This window comes from Prionailurus bengalensis, chromosome B4 (assembly GCF_016509475.1).
Source record: "Prionailurus bengalensis isolate Pbe53 chromosome B4, Fcat_Pben_1.1_paternal_pri, whole genome shotgun sequence".
Classification (NCBI taxonomy): domain Eukaryota; kingdom Metazoa; phylum Chordata; class Mammalia; order Carnivora; family Felidae; genus Prionailurus; species Prionailurus bengalensis.
The window spans coordinates 132,741,590-132,757,929 of record NC_057358.1 but is presented as its reverse complement, the minus strand read 5'-3'; the positions used below and the strand labels follow the sequence as shown (position 1 = coordinate 132,757,929).

Sequence of the window (16,340 nt, the reverse complement as noted above, 5' to 3'; positions counted from 1 at the left end):
AGCAGGGAACTCAGTAGAGCCTGTCTTCCTGACACCTCCATGCTAGTGGTGGCAGTGAAGGAGGTGCCACAGAAACCCTGGAAAGAGCTCATTCTGAACAGGGATGTGAAGGCTAGCGGTTGAAGGTGCGACTTCTGCTGTGTGACCTCAGGAAGTTACTGAATTCTTTTTTTTTTAATAGGTCAATTTTTTTTTAATTTTATTTTTTTAATTGACATCCAAAGTGTTAGCGTATAGTGCAACAATGATTTCAGGAGTCGATTCCTTAGTGCCCCTGACCCATTGAGCCCCTCCCCCCTCCCACGACCCCTCCCGTAACCCTCAGTTCGTTCTCCATATTTAGGAGTCTCTTCTGTTTGGCCCCCTTCCCTGTTTTTATATTATTTTTGCTTCCCTTCCCTTATGTGCATCTGTTTTGTCTCTTAAAGTCCTCAGAGGAGTGAAGTCATATGACTTTTGTCTTTCTCTGACTAATTTCACTTAGCATAATACCCTCCAGTTCCATCCACATAGTTGCAAATGGCAAGATTTCATTCTTTTTGGTTGTCGAGTAATACTCCATTGTATCTATGTACCACATCTTCTTTATCCATTCATCCGTCCATGGGCATTTGGGCTCTTTCCATACTTTGGCTATTGTTGATAGTGCTGCTCTAAACATGGGGGTGAACGTGTCCCTTTGAAACAGCACATCTGAGTCCCTTGGATAAATGCCTAGTAGTTCAATTGCTGGGTCGTAGGGTAGTTCTATCTTTAATTTTTTGAGGAACCTCCATACTGTTTTCCAGAGTGGCTGCACCAGCGAATCTTTTTTTAATGTTTGTTTATTTTAGAGAAAGACAGAGCATGAGTGGGGGAGGGGCAGAGAGAGAGGGAGACACAGAATCCGAAGCAGGCTCCAGGCTCCGAGCTGTCCGCACAGAGCCAGACGTGGGGCTCGAACCCATGAAGGAGGAGATCATGACCTGAGCCGAAGTTGGATGCTTAACTGACTGAGCCACCCAGGCACCCCAGGAAGTTACTAAGTTCTTCCGGGATGGTTTCCTTAGCTCTAAAATGGAGCTGATAGAAGAGTGCTTTCCTCAAAGGGTTGACTGACTGAATGAAATAAAAGATTCTTCGGCCCTCAGTGGAGGGCAGCTATTTCCCAAAGGCTAAGAAATGCAACGGGGCACATACAAATCACTGTAATAACATAAATAATACCCATCTGCATTGGTACAGTGCCTCAAATTTTTTTGGACCTTACGTATAGAGCTGAGACGCAAAGTAAGGGTCTGTATTCGTTTCTTGTGGCCGGCTGTAGCAAGTTACCGGAAGCTTGGTGGCCGAAAACAACAGAGATTTACTCTCTCGCCGTTCTGGAAAAGTCTGAAATCAGGATGCTGGCAGGGTGGGCTCCTTTTGGAGGCTCTGAAGGAGAAGCTGTTTTACGCTTCTGGTGGCTGCTGGTAATCCTTGACATTTCTTGGCTAATCTGTGTTTCTCTTCGCATGGCCCTCCCCTCTGTGTTTCTCCTTCCCTTAGTTTTTCTTATCAAGATACCCATCAGGGGCATCCGGGGGGCTCAGGCGGTTAAGTGTCCAACTCTTGGTTTCGGCTCAGGTCATGATCTCACAGTTTCGTGAGCTTGAACCCTGCCTCGGGCTCTGTTCTGGCAGCGCGGAGCCTGCTTGGGATTCTCTCTCTCCCTCGCACCCCCCGCCCCCTTCCCCCTGCCAAATTGTGCTGTCTCTGTCTCTCTCAAAATAAATAAACTTGAAAAAAAAAAGATACTAGTCATTGGGTTTAGGGCGCATCTTAATTCAGGATGATCTAATCTCAAGGTCCTGGATTCAAAGAATCCTTAGCAAAGGACTTTTTCCTAAATGAGGCCACATTGACAGGTGGACATATCTTCTGAGAAACACCTTCAATCCATTACAAGATCCATATGTATTTATTTTCTCCTGTCGTGAACCAATTTCTCCAACCCCTTCTGCTGCATAATCCATGCTTTCATACTGGTTTGGGATGTCACTTTTTTCACGTATCAAGTTTCCGTGTGTACCCAGCCTATGTCTAGGGTTCTACATTCCATTCCATTCCATTCCATTCCATTCCATTCCATTCCATTCATCTGCCTGTTTTTCTGTGCCTGTGTCACTACCGCATTGTTTTTACTGTTGTGCTTTGGTTATACGTCTTAATATTTGGTCAAGTAAATCCCCATCTTGGCTTCGTTTTTTCAAAAAGCCCTAAATTTTCAAGGACCTTGATTTTCTCTTCTTTATGTTTATTTATTTCTGAGAGCACAAAAGACAGAGCATGAGCCGGGGAGACCAGAGAGAGAAGGAGACACAGAATCCGAAGCAGGCTCCTGACTCTGAGCCGTCAGCACAGAGCCGGACGTGGGGCTCGAACCCATGGACCGCGAGATCATGACCTGAGCCAAAGTCGGATGCTTAAACAACGGAGTCACCCAGGCACGCCCAGGACTTTGATTTTCTATATACATCTTAGAATCGGTTTCTGAGTAGCCCCTGCCACAATCCCTTGGGATTTTGGTTGGAATCCCAATGACTGTATGGATTCATTTGGAGACAAACTGACATTTTTCAAGACATTAGGTCCGTCGATCCATGAACTGACTACATCACTCTATTTATCACGGTCTTCTTTTTATATCCTTTGATAGAATATGAAAGTTGTCTCCAAGGAGGTCTTATACATTCTGGTAGGGTCATTAAAGAAGGAAGAACACTCTACAATTTACAAACGGCCCATTTGTATATATCCCCTCTCCCTAGAGGCCTATCGTCTAATTTTTTTTTTAATTTTTTTTCCAATGTTTTTATTTATTTTTGGGACAGAGAGAGACAGAGCATGAACGGGGGAGGGGCAGAGAGAGAGGGAGACACAGAATCGGAAACAGGCTCCAGGCTCCGAGCCATCAGCCCAGAGCCCGACGCGGGGCTCGAACTCACGGACCGCGAGATCGTGACCTGGCTGAAGTCAGACGCTTAACCGACTGCGCCACCCAGGCGCCCCTCGTCTAATTTTTACAAAAAAGGAAACTGAGGCTAAGAAAGGTAAAGGAGCCTCCCCAGAGACACACAGTGGTGATAGAGCTGAGACCAGGTCCCCCAGCCTGAACACCTGGAGGCCATCTTGCTTGTCCTGCTGTTCTGGAACCTGGTGCTAATGGGCACCTCGGTGGCCCCAAAGCCACGGCCTCCTTCTCACCCACTGGCATCCTTGTCCCCAGACACGAGGCACAGGCTGATGGAGGCCGGTGGGAGCCTGCTCCGGGTGGCTGGGTCAGGGCCAGGGATGGGGATGGCTGGGAGGATGGCAGTGACCGCATCCAGGTCTTTGGACTCTGCCCAGCACAGCCTGGCCCACCCTAGAGGTTGGGCCCAGCATGGCCCGGCCTACCCGCCCCACGGCCACCCACAGCCTGTCTAGGCAGCAGACCAGCAGGGACATGGCCACCTGCGGCAGCCCGGGTCGTAGCGGCGGTTCCAAGGCCTTGTCATTCTCTTGGTGGAGGCTGGCCAGGCTGTAGGAGGCCCACTGGGCCATGGTGAGTAGGACCAGGCTGGACTCCCACTTGAAGTGTCACAAGAGCCGCGGGATGTGGTGGCAGGCTCCGTGCATCAGGATGGTGAGCTGCTGGGGGCCCCAGCCCCAGGCCACGGTCAGTGGCTGCCACAAGGCCCGTTGGATAGGCAGTGGCAACTTTATGCACAGCTTCCTGGCCTCACCCCCGGCCTACCTGCCGGCTACTGTAGCACAGGACACAGAGGCCCAGTAGATGGGGCCTCTGAGAGGCAGTGGGAGGCCACGTTTGCTATGGTCACCTGCAGCCCCAGCAGGGGGGCATAGAACTTCACCAGGCCTGCACCACACAGGGGAAAGGGCAGGAAATGCCACGCCCCCACGGCCAGCTGGCTCCCGTTCTCTGGGGCATCATCCTCACAGCTGGTGGTGGAGGAGCGGGGGACGTGGGGCCTCCATGGCCCAGAGCCTCTGTGCCCAGGATCTTGCCTCGGGGACATCGAGTGGTGCTCATCCCACAAGCTCACATTAACTGACCCTCTGGCTCAAATACCCTCTCATCTGGGCCTGGTGGTTTTGCAACAATCAGTGACAGCACAAACGATCGGGGTGTGAGCTCATGTCAAAGAGGGGGCATTATTGCTTCAAGGGGACAAGGGAGGGAGCCTTTGAAAGTAAAACTGTGACGTTCCAGTGTGGGTTCCCTGTGTTCATGCCCTCATCTGACAGATGTGGCCCAGACCTCTGTGCTAGGCCCTGTACTGGGTGCTGAGAACATGGGAACAGGATATGGTCTCTGCCTACAGGAAACTTCCGGTCCGGTGAGAGAGGTGGACGTTGAAACATCATGTGATCCCTGTTTGGCTCCTGCTCGGGTCCTCCTGACCTGCCACTACGGTTAGTCCACACCTAGAGCTTTATCTGGCCATACAGAACATCTGCCCGTTAGGTATTTGAGCAAAGCCTGAGACCTTTCTCTGCTGCTTATCAGAAGTTCCATTTTAAAAAACAGTAGTGATGGAAGGCCATTTGTAAATAACATCATCCATTTCTTTTCAGACTCTGGATTTTATTTATTTGTTTGTTTGTTTGTTTGTTTAGAGCCTGCGTGGGAGGGGGGGTAGATAGAGAAGGAGAGAGAGAGAGAATCCCAAGCAGGTTCCGCACTGCCAGCACAGAGCCCGACGTGGGGCTTGAACCCACGAAATGTGAGATCACGACCTGAGCCGAAATCAAGAGTCAGATGCCCAACCAGCTGAGCCACCCAGACGCGCCTGGGTTTGTTGTTGTTGTTGTTTTAAGTCGGCGCCGCACCCCATGCGGGGCTCAAACTCACAACCCTGAGATCAAGAGTCTCATGCTCTATCCACCGGGCGAGCCGGGTGCCCCACCAGGCTCTGGATTATATCTTTGGATGAAACTAGCAATGTGGGATCAGGTAACCCAACCCCTTTGTTCCGGCCTCTCGTAAAGCGCTCATACGGATCGTACTGGTGTGTTACCTTGAATTCATTGGTCCGCGCTGTGTGTACATAGCCACTGTGAGTTCACTGTGGGAGGACGCTCGGGGCATTACCGACGACATCCCATGCTGGCCCTTCAGCCAAACATTTCTCTGTCTCCCCAGAGAAATCTCTTTCAAGCCTTATTTTAGGCACAGCGGACTCCTTCTACTTACCGGTTTGTTTTCATCATGCGGATATTGTGAAATGTGCTCCTAATCACATTTCTCTTTTTTACGTGGCTGCACGGAGGCCCGGAACCAAATGGAAGGACGACTCTGGCACAAACACAGAGTTCTATGCTGCGTGTTTGGCGTGTGATCCCTTTCTGGCTTCATTTTCTTTCCCTTCCCTCGTTTGCTTACCTTTTTCTTGTTGAGTTGCACACGTTTTGGTGTGTAACCTCAGACACGTTCTTGGAAGGAGAAAGGATACGCTTAGCCCTATAAAAGAATCCCAGACCTACAAATCTTGCCCTTGTAAAAGTCGTATTTACCCAATATTCCGTAATGAGTACCGTGATTCTTGCCCTCGTGTCTTCCTTACTTCATCCCACCTCCAACGACTCATGCCAATCGTTTCCAGATCTTGTCCATCCTAACTATCTCCGGATTTGGCTCCTTCATGCTCACCTTACAGGTCACACTGGTCACGTCACCCAGGCCACCCACCTTGACGGGTACTTTAACCCTTTTAGCACATCCCGCTGCCCTCAGGATGAAGTTTCCTTAGATTCTAGGCTGGGATTTGAACTCTGTCTTCCTAAGCTTGTCTCCTGCCACTGTCCCCTACTCTCTGGACCATATCAAACCACAAGCAGTCCGTGAGCAGATCGTTTATTCTCTGTACCTTTGTACACATTGTTCCCTCTGCCTGGACAGCTGCCTTTTGGCCTGACAAATAAAAATCCTTTGCGGCCCAATTCAAATAACATCACTTTAGCAGAAGCCCACGACCTGGGGGGAGGGGGGGTTCACCAGTCCTCTCTTGTATTCCAATCATATTTTGCACAGGCCTCTGGTGCAGTTATGATGTCGGCAAACTGGTTTCTCCCAGGGCAGGTGCTTCATGTCTGCTGGATTTCTCTGTTGCAGAGCTGGGGACAAGGCTAGGCAGAGCAGGCTTAGCACAGCACACATTTGTTAAATAAATGGATGAACGAATCCCTCATTTGACAGATGGGGAACCTGAGGCCCAAGACAATAACCCAGTGAGCTGTATGCACAAATGGAATGACAGAAGTCTCTTGATGCTCTCTTTCCTCCCTTGATGGTAAGGAGGGAATTCCTTTTAGGGAGAATAGTCTGTCTAGGACCTTTAGTGACATTGTCAAACCTTTTTAAACTCTCTTCGCCATTTTAACTTTTCAAAAATGTTTATTTTTGAGAGAGGCAGAGCATGAGCAGGGGAGGGGCAGAGAGAGGAGTCACAGAATCCAAGGCAGGCTCCAGGGTCTGAGCTGTGAGCACAGAGCCCAAGGCGGGGCTTAAACTCACGAATTGTGAGATCATGACCTGAGCTGAAGTCAGACACTTAACCAACTGAGCCACCCAGGTGCCCCGGGTAAATATTTCTTATTGAATGATTTGGGGGCCCAGAGCTCTTTCCAGTGAGGGGGTTACTGGACACCAAGTCTGATGCTGTGAAAACCGAAGCTGGAGTCAGACTTGAGCCCTGTCCTTCATTGATTGTGTGACTTTTGTCAAATTATTTCCTCTTGGCCTGAAACTTCGTTTGCTCTATAGGAGGGGACAGACAATATGGGTCATAGTCTTTCGTTTGCAATTCTGAAATTAAAAACAGAAGCCACTGGATAGCAAAAACCAAACCGACGAATTTTTAGGCAGCAAAGTCTGCCTTGAACCGATGTGAAGCCGTTTATATTTATCCCACTCCACAAGAAGGTATCTATATCTGCATCTATATTTTTACAGAATTAATGTGTCTCATTAAAGAGTTTGGGGAGGATTACATAAGTATGTGCACCATATTGCACGATTTATTTAAAACACGAAAAATGCTGAGTTTGGAAACACATCTGGCCCCAAAGATTTCCCATAAGGGAAATCTTATTTCCAGTGAGGGAAATCGGCACCGCCCCCACCCCCGACCCCCCAAGGGATGGTGTGAAAATGAAATGAATGGTTTTTTAACCAATGGTGTGAGCGTGCAATGGCCAGGTCCAGAATCAAGTAACAGGACCGGGTGGGATGGAGGTGCAAGGTGACATATGGGTGACAGTGTGTGTGCCCTCCCCCAGCAAAAAGGGTGTATCAGGCCTTTGGGGGGCAGCCTCGGGAGTTAATGCTTAATCCCCAGGAAACAACAGGGAGCCACGGGAAGTAACAAGATAACATGTGATTCTTAAAAAGATTTCGAGAGGCAAGCCTGGAAGCAGGGGGAGCAATAGGAAGCTCGTGGGTCACCGTGGGTGGGGGGAGGCAGGCGGAGATCAGCAAGGACTCCTGAGGCTGGAAGGGCGAGTCAGGGAGGTTGGGCAGCTGGACCCGTGACCGCAGGTCGTGAGGCGGTTTTGTCGCCTCACTGACCATCAGTAGCAAGCGCGGGCCACAGCACCTGGACACCCGGAGTCATGGCCCAGACGGGGCTTGAGGGACGGGTGTCCGAAACCAGAAAGCAGTAAAGGCAAGTTGGGGTCGCGGAAGCAGCTCTGGGTTGGGAGTCAGGCGGCCCGGTTTTCGGTCTTTTCTCTCCAACTCCGAACGGGTGGGAGCGGGGCAACGCGTCCCAAGTCGGTTGCCCGCCAAACGGCCAACACCGCGGATCCGCTGTGTGGGACGGAAAGGGGATGTCACGTGTGAAGGCGCTTGGGCGCTGAAACCCACAGCTGGGTTATTCAATCCTGGAGGGGACGGCATTTCACATGAAAAAAAAAAAAAAAACCCAAAAAACCAGACGCGGCCATTTAGCTTCAGCGTAACGGCGTGTGTCATCCAACTTGGCAGCTACCTGACGCTGAACGGTCCTTGCGCCCAATTCTCTGCCAACGTTTCCCTGGCGCTTCGCTAAGTTTGAACTCAGTCGCTCGCCGTATAGTCTCTAATCCCCGCCCCCGAAACGGACGTCCAGCTCAGAACGAACTCTGGGCGAGGACGAGCGTGCGTGGAAAGGGAGCCCCGTACCCGCCCCACGACCCGGCGTCCGCCGCGGGCGCGCGCTCGCACGCCGGAAGGGGCGGAGCCAGGCGGGGCTTTATAAATGGCTCGCCGGCGGAGCCCCGACCTCTACCGGCAGCATTCGGCGGCGGGATGGTATGTGTTATCATGGCGCTCCCTTCTTTGTTGGCGCGGCGGCACGACTCCATCCGCGGCGCATCGCCGCCATCCCAACTCGGCGGGCGCCGGGGGCCTGCTCGACGAGCATGGGAGACTCGGCGACATCCCCAACCAGGCCTATTTCTGGAAAGACCCGAGGCCTGTGCTTGACCTGGGGCCCGCCAGGCGGCTGGCGAAAGCCCTTGGGCCTGGCTCCGGTTTGGAGGCCCCGAGCCCGAAAATTCTCAAGAGCCAGATAATTTGCCGGATCTCGCCCTTCCCGATTTAGTGTTAATCCGGTTTAGAGTCTGAGCACGTAGGCCAGGAGGCACTTGAGTGGGATCGCCAGGCACTAGTCGTGCTAACCTGGGAGGTGCAGAGCGCGCGGGAGGGGAGCCTGGGGTAGGGGTGCCGAGGCCTCGGGCTGAAATGGGTGGGACGGTTCGTACAACCGTAAGGCCTCTGGAGTTTCCGAGGAACCACAGATGATGAACTTATTGACGGGCGGACAGAGACTCTGTGCTGATTGTCATGTTCTGATTTGGCTCTGTCGGGTTCTGGTGGCCTCTACGTGTTCTCAGTCCGGCCTGGGGAACCTGTAGTGCCAGCTGCTTGTCCCAGAAGTCCCTTTGTGATCAGACTGTTGCTGACTCGACTATAAAGCCACCTGTGAAGTGATTTTAATGACCACCCCCCCCACCTTGTGTGTCTTTGTCCTGTTAAGAGAAGAAAGTATGTTTGCTTGGGTTACAAAATGAGGTTTTGAGGCAAAGATAGAACTCGTTTAGGACGTGTGGCCCTCTAAGCAAGTGAACCCAGCCCCGCACATTAGCATGTTTATTCATGGGGTCGCTGGTGTGGACTCAGCGTTCAACTGAGGCACACTGGGCGTCGGAAGTGAGCTACTTAGATGAGCCTGAGTGCTGACATGGATTGTTTCCTCCTAGTCTCACAGGAAGTTCTCCGCTCCCAGGCACGGGTCCCTGGGCTTCTTGCCTCGGAAACGCAGCAGCCGACACCGGGGGAAGGTGAAGAGCTTCCCCAAGGATGACTCTTCAAAGCCCGTCCACCTCACCGCCTTCTTGGGCTACAAGGCCGGCATGACTCACATCGTGCGGGAGGTCGACAGGCCAGGATCCAGTAAGTACAGGCTGCATCCTCGGAGCTGGTGGCGGGGGGGGTGGTTAGGAGCCCGGGATGGGGACGGACTAGAGTTGGGGCAGACCCTCTCTTGGTGGGATCGGTGTCTCGGGCTGTAGATGGCTGGCATTGCTGTAGGTGGAGGGATGTGTTGAAGTCCGGGAACTTTAACGTGAGTAAGTTTTAAAAGATCCACAGCATAGGAGTATGCCAATTTGGGAGATAGTCCCTGTGAGCCTTAACTCTAAAAGCCTGAATACTGCCCGTGTCCCTGGTTGTGAAGTGCAAAGTAGTAAAATCGCACTGCCTTAGAGTCCTGATACTTTTTTGAGTTAGAAACACAAAACACATGCGGGAAGTTGGCCCCTGGGAGTGCAGGTTGCCGATAAGGACCCCGCTTCTGCAAACTTCCTGGTTTCCTCAAGCACGTTGCCTTCTTTAATTGAAGTGGGCACTTGCAGACGCAGCGTCATAATCCCTCGGCGTCTCTGGCTGTCCCCCTCCGGTCTGACCGCCCTCTCTTCCACAGAGGTGAACAAGAAGGAGGTCGTGGAGGCTGTGACCATTGTGGAGACCCCGCCCATGGTGGTTGTGGGCGTCGTGGGCTACGTGGAAACCCCTCGGGGCCTTCGTACCTTTAAGACCATCTTCGCTGAGCACATCAGTGATGAGTGCAAAAGGCGCTTCTATAAGAACTGGTGAGGGACAGGGACGAGGAGGCTATGCGCTCTGTCGGTCAGGGGCCCTGTGCGGGTTTTCTCTCTAGCAGGGGAGGAACTAGAACTGCTCTGGCGTCCGGTTTAGTTGGTGTCCTGAGCAGAACAGTTCCTGGGGACAGACCTGGAGCAGCACCTCTAGACCTTCCTGTTCAGCTTAGTGGGTGTTGACTGAGAACTCAGTAGTTCTCGGGTTCTTTTTGGTTGCTGGGAAGTATGGAGAGTAGGGCTAGAGACTGAGATAGTGCCTAACTCCCCCAGTCCTCCGCCTGGGAGCGTGGTCGGGTTAATGGCTAAGTCGGAGCAAGAATTAGTGAGTATTTGAATGTTTGTGACTTGTATTAATTTTGTGGACCTCTGCTCAGCTCCGCTCGGCTCTGCCCGATGAGCTCCGTCCGGGCTCCGCTTGCCGGTGGAAAAGGCTCCTTAGAAGCCGGCAATGAGCCCCATCCCTATGTGGTGCCAGTGTGCCTTCCGCTCACCCCTTGGAGGAGTGATGAAGGCCTGCGCCCCGCCCCCTCCCCAACTCTGCTCTGCTCCTGAAGGCATAAGTCCAAGAAGAAGGCCTTCACCAAGTACTGCAAGAAGTGGCAGGATGACGATGGCAAGAAGCAGCTAGAGAAGGACTTCAGCAGCATGAAGAAGTACTGCCAGGTGATCCGCGTCATCGCCCACACTCAGGTGAGCGCTCGGCAGGACGCACAGGAGGGGGACTGCGCCAGTGCTTCCTGTCTAGGGAGACGGAGTCCTACTTGAACCGAGCCCCCTAGTTCTCTTCTGACTCGATTCCTCACCTCAAGTGGACTTTGTAGGGATTTTGGAGGGATGGTAAGACTGGTTCCAGTTCCTTAAACTTGTCTGGATGGATGGGCCAGCGAGCAGCCCGGGGATTGCTTGAAGTGATGCAGCGACACGGTGCGCCACCTGCCCTGGATTCCCAAGGCCAGGCTAAGTCTATTAACCTGAGAAGGCAGCCCGGTTCCTCCAGGCCTGAGGGTTGGCTTTTCTGTCGCCAACAGAGGGCGCTGTGTCTCCAGGCTTTTTATTTGGGAAACCGTGCCCCATTTTAGGAAAAGTGGTGGAAGGGACTAGTGATTCTTTGGCATTGTGAAACGCTTAACTGAAAATAGTAGTAGGTTACTGGCTGTTTGCGCTTCAAATCTGACTTGCCGTGACCCTTTGGCTGTAGAATGACTACGTTCTCTGCAGTTTGCTTGAGTTATTATTCTGGGTATACACCCCTGATTGTTAAATTGTTTAGGTTCGGTATGGTTAAAATGACCATATTGGCTTAGATTTGTAGTGTGTGTCCGTTACCGAAGAAAGTTCCATAGGACAGCACTGGGCCACTCTTAATGAAACGCTTTAGGTTTGAATTCTTTTTTTCCCTAGCTTTGCAGCTTCTCTCTTGACTGAGGTGCTATTTCCACTCTCCCACAATGTGAGTGGCTTGTTGACGGTCAGTAGAGCCAAGATAGATGGCCAGGGTAAACGAGGGCAGTACTGGAAGCAACCAGAAAGCATGATGATCAGGAACATAGGGCTAGTTGGTCCCAGGATCTGGTTAGGTCTGCTTGTGTTGGTGTGGCCCATGTGTATTAAGGATCAGTCCATCCTGATGGTGAACTCCAGCATCAGAATTGAGAAGGGGAATGGTACCCGGTAGGGATTTTAATACAGGAAGGAGCCTTTTCATTTTTGCCAGTAGAGAAACGTGCGGTTCAAGGTTGCCAAACTGTTCTGCCACTGGAGGAGAGTTCAAGCTCAGGTGTCTGAGCCGTATCGATTCCCTCCTAGATGCGCCTGCTCCCTCTACGCCAGAAGAAGGCCCACCTCATGGAGATCCAGGTGAACGGAGGCACGGTGGCCGAGAAGCTGGACTGGGCCCGTGAGAGGCTGGAGCAGCAGGTGCCTGTGAATCAGGTGTTCGGGCAGGACGAGATGATCGATGTCATCGGCGTCACCAAGGGCAAAGGCTACAAAGGTGAGCTTTGCAGTGGCCCAAGTGGTGGTCAGATGCGGTTTCGGGTCCAGATCTTTGGCGATGAGGCTCTGGAAGGAGCGCTGGGCACGTCTCATGAGTCAGGTGGCAGAAACTTTCCTCCCTGCCTTGTCCCTGGGAATAGCCCTGTGGCCAAGTGGCAGGGAGGTAGGAGGACTGGGGGTGATGTGGCCACACATCTGGACCCTGACGTCTGGAGCTCACTGCAGAAGGCGGAGGGGACTCGGAAATTGGGTCAGCCTCCGACAGCGTAGAACGTGGTGCGCGTGTTCCCATTCTAGTGCACGGCCGGTTCTCCAAGGCCTCTTGAGTTGAGAACAGGTTTACGTCTTGGCAGGTGATCCACTGGAGCGAATAAGAGGGGTTAGAGGGTCACGTGTATGTTAAGCCTTCCTGTCCCTCACTCACCTAGTGCATGTGGGTGTTGACTGTCCACAGTCAAGTGTCGAGTGAACTCCAAATTGGGCACTCAGTGGGAAAGGGCCACTGGCAGGCGTTCTAGACACCCCGGTAACAAGCTTGTGTCTGTTCTAGGGGTCACCAGCCGCTGGCACACGAAGAAGCTACCCCGCAAAACCCACCGAGGGCTGCGCAAGGTGGCCTGTATTGGGGCCTGGCATCCTGCCCGAGTGGCCTTTTCTGTGGCTCGGGCTGGGCAGAAAGGCTACCATCACCGCACTGAGATCAACAAGAAGGTGAGGTGCCAAGGGGGTTCGTGTGGAGACTTTAAACCTGGAAGGGAGAGACGAGCCCAGTGTCGGGAGTGCAGTTTCCACTTCCTGTTAGCACTGCTCCGTTGTGCGGGAGCTTCCGGACTGCACTTGGACCGGAGTTGCTCACCTTGCGTGATGGGGCACGGTTTTGGCTCGTGGACGTCAGTGGTTTAGAAGGTGCCATCGAAGGTGGTTCTGGTGCAGCTGACCCTTCGAGTGACCAAAGATGAGAGCCACATCTGGCCTTGGCTTTGCGGTTTTTGGGGGGCCACTGTCTCCCAACACGTGGCGGTATCTTTAGGCCCAGCCAGCCTTTCTTTCTGCTCCTAGCCTGGGGTGCCCCATCACTAGGACGGAGGTGATAGCTGCTTTCCTGGAGTCTGTCTCTCCTTTTAAGTTGCTACGGTCCATCCCTTATGTAGATCTACAAGATCGGCCAGGGCTACCTCATCAAGGATGGCAAGCTGATCAAGAACAATGCTTCCACTGATTATGATTTGTCTGACAAGAGCATCAACCCTCTGGTGAGTAATGAGAACTGTTTTCTCAAAGCCTCAGGTCCCGGCTCCGGCGGGGATTTCCTTCTCATTCTTTGTGAACCTGCGCCAGACCTCACCTGTGGGGTGGGACCCTGGTGCTCTTGTGTCCTGGCTGACTCACCGAGGCTGTGTTTTCAGTCTGTTAACTGGTCTCCTACAGACTGTATCCAGCCGTCTGTTCTTGTAAATGGCACGTCTTCAATGCCCTGGTTGGGGCTGGCTGGTGAGAAGTGGGATCTCAGACCCAGCTGTTCAGTGATGAGGCTCTGGGATGAGCGCTGGGCACAGCGCCCGAGTCCAACTGCGGAAACATTCCTTGCTGCCTTCCTTCTGAGAACAGCCCTGTGGTCGGCAGGTGGCAGGGGAGCACCGGCATCTGAAGGAGTCCTGTGTGTCATCTGATAAGTCTCTAGCCTTACACTTGCTCTGTCCTGATCTGATGGCTTTGCTCTTTCCAGGGTGGCTTTGTCCACTATGGTGAAGTGACCAATGACTTTGTCATGCTGAAAGGCTGTGTGGTGGGAACCAAGAAGCGAGTGCTCACTCTTCGCAAGGTGAGGCTGGCGGCCCTTCCTGGCGGTCAGGGTGTAGGCGGGGCTCGGGCCTGCAGTGGAGGAGTCGATAGGGACACAGGGCCACACTTCCTTGAGGGGAGTTCAAAGAAATGGGGGACAGGGCTTGGTTTTCCCTCGAATATGAGGTTTGAAGTTCTGGGAGGAGGAATTTCAGTCTGGCCTGGCCCAGCTGTTTGCTTCCGTTTTCATGTGCTTCCTACATCGCTCTGGTGTCCAGGGGGAGATCCTTGGGTAAGACCAGCTAGAGTAGAGGTGGTGTGGGAGGGGGTTCCTCTTGGCTCTGGAGGGGCCGTGATTGAGACTGGCGATCCTCTGTCCTCGCAGATGAGGGGCCTGTGAACTGTAACTGACTTTTCCCTCTTGGCCCACAGTCCTTGCTGGTGCAGACCAAGCGGCGGGCCCTGGAGAAGATTGACCTTAAATTCATCGACACCACCTCCAAGTTTGGCCATGGCCGATTCCAGACCGTGGAGGAGAAGAAAGCATTCATGGTGAGCACCCGGACCCTGCTGCCCTCTGGCTGGGGCTGGGATGGTTCCCCGGGGATGTCTCCCGTCAGCCTGCCCAACTGCACTGGCTCCTGGGGGTCCTGAGCTTGTGACAGTGCAGGATCTCTGGTTCCATAGGTGGGGGGATTCGTGCCGAGCTTCTTTCCTCCCCCTCTAACCTGGCCCCCTGCGCCTCTCCACAGGGACCACTTAAGAAAGACCGAATTGCAAAGGAAGAAGGAGCTTAACGTCAGGAGCAGATTGTGCAGCTGGTGGGTTCTCAATAAAACTAGTTTTCCAGTGACCCCCTGCCTCCGGTTTTGCTTCCCAGTCTGGCCGCTCCACTGTGGCCACGGGAGGGTTCTTGTGCTTGGAGAGTTGTTGCCCTTGGCTCCTTAGCAAAATGTCATGTTTTTTGCCCTACCATTTTATCTGGCCCCGTGCCTGGAGCAGGTGGGGCTTGATGGGAGCTAGAAGCGGAGCCCGGGTCTGCCCCTGAATTGTTGAAACTGGCCTGGGGCGGCAGGCTTTGTGCAAATGTGTCCTGTCACCCGGTGAGGCTCCGCTGTAGAGGGTGATTGTGTTTGCACAGCTTGGGTGGTAACACCGCGCGGGGAGGGAGGCAGTGAGGATTTCGTGTTCCCCCGTTGGCTTTGGAGTTCTGATGGGCATGGCAGGGCCAACCCTGGCTTTGAGTATAAGAATAAGTAATTTAGTTAACTAATCCACATGGGATACATGGGATTGGATTCCAGTTGGGGCTTGTTGAGGTTCTTTTCTAACCAGCCGGGTTTTGACACTGGGGGGGGGGTGCCCCGCACTGAAACTGGTAGAACGTGGGAATGTACCCTGAGGAAGGTTCTGGTTAGTTGCTCCCCCAGCTTTGCTTTACAAGGTTGAGGACGTGGGCATGCAGAGGTGAGATTCTGCCCGGCTGGGAAGCCATTGGGACCCTTCATTGGCCTAGAATGGTTCGGCCTCTACCCTGTGTATCTGTCCTCCAGGCTTGGGATCCCCACAGTGGTGGGCAGTGGTGTGGCTGCTCTAATCTCTGATTTCCGACCCCCGTGACTTCAAGCCTGTGAGTTCTGGCACAGCTGGCAGTACAGGGCCAGGTAAATTAGAGGGGGCCCAAGTTGTCCCTCTGGTTCTCAGCATGATGCCCACATGAGTGGATGAGGCCGAGAAGAGCTCTAAGCACAGGGCCCTCCCATCATGTCCTCTGCCTGGCAACTCTGGAACCCGTTGTGAACCCCAGGGGCATGGCCTCGAAACTGCTGGCTGATTGGAGAAGACAGCTGCTGCAGCACCGCCCGCCGTGGGTCCTCAGGATCCTGGTTCTGGAGCTGCACTTCTGGCCAGAACCGCCAGGGGGGGGGGAGTGGGCAGCACCCTGCTGGACCGGCCCCTTGAGGCCCTGCAGGAGGACCCCAGGGCTCGTCCCAAGACAGTGTGTTCTCTCCCTACCAGGGCTTCCTGACCAGGGTGCCCCAGTCCTGGGAGTCAAGCCCACAGCCGGAAGGGGTGACGACCTGGTCCAAGGCCCCAGTCCCCTCGGGCAGAGTCAATCTCCCAACCCAGTCAGGTTCTGCAGAGGATGGTGAGCTGGGCAGGACCACCCACCCCCTCTTTCCCTTGGCCTTGTAGCCTTCGGGCCTCTCTACCACCCTTAGGCCAGCCCTGGGGCCCGGCTGCCCACCCAGCCCAGGTAGGGAAGCTTTTGCTGGTCTGAGATGTCCTGGCTGGGCCTTGTTCCCCTGTCCCCAGGGCTCTGCCCGCTCGGAATGGCCAGGATGACCGGATGTGGGTCTAGAGAACAAAGGCTCAGCATCTAAGGGCAGAAAAGTATC

General features: G+C 53.4%; 1 protein-coding gene and 4 non-coding genes across 6 annotated transcripts; all 5 read left to right on the top strand.

The window, feature by feature from the left end:
• Window positions 1-8,189: 8,189 nt before the first annotated feature.
• RPL3 (ribosomal protein L3) lies at window positions 8,190-14,794 on the top strand. 2 transcript variants are annotated; one of them, XM_043562639.1, is made up of 10 exons: window positions 8,190-8,314; window positions 9,265-9,457; window positions 9,987-10,155; window positions 10,719-10,854; window positions 11,971-12,157; window positions 12,710-12,870; window positions 13,311-13,412; window positions 13,886-13,981; window positions 14,374-14,493; window positions 14,694-14,794. In XM_043562639.1, the coding sequence occupies exons 1-10, from the start codon at window positions 8,312-8,314 to the stop codon at window positions 14,736-14,738; spliced, it is 1,212 nt and encodes a 403-aa protein (XP_043418574.1). In that variant the 5' UTR covers window positions 8,190-8,311; the 3' UTR covers window positions 14,739-14,794. The 2 variants fall into 2 exon arrangements, with proteins under 2 accessions (XP_043418574.1, XP_043418575.1); XM_043562640.1 differs by having other exon boundaries at window positions 8,247-8,318.
• LOC122474161 lies at window positions 8,798-8,861 on the top strand. The gene has a single exon (XR_006294841.1). It is a non-coding gene; the product is annotated as a small nucleolar RNA SNORD43 (small nucleolar RNA).
• On the top strand, window positions 10,664-10,718 carry LOC122474183. The gene has a single exon (XR_006294863.1). It is a non-coding gene; the product is annotated as a small nucleolar RNA U82P (small nucleolar RNA).
• Window positions 12,207-12,300, top strand: LOC122474178. The gene has a single exon (XR_006294859.1). It is a non-coding gene; the product is annotated as a small nucleolar RNA U83B (small nucleolar RNA).
• Window positions 13,675-13,768, top strand: LOC122474177. The gene has a single exon (XR_006294858.1). It is a non-coding gene; the product is annotated as a small nucleolar RNA U83B (small nucleolar RNA).
• Window positions 14,795-16,340: the final 1,546 nt, after the last annotated feature.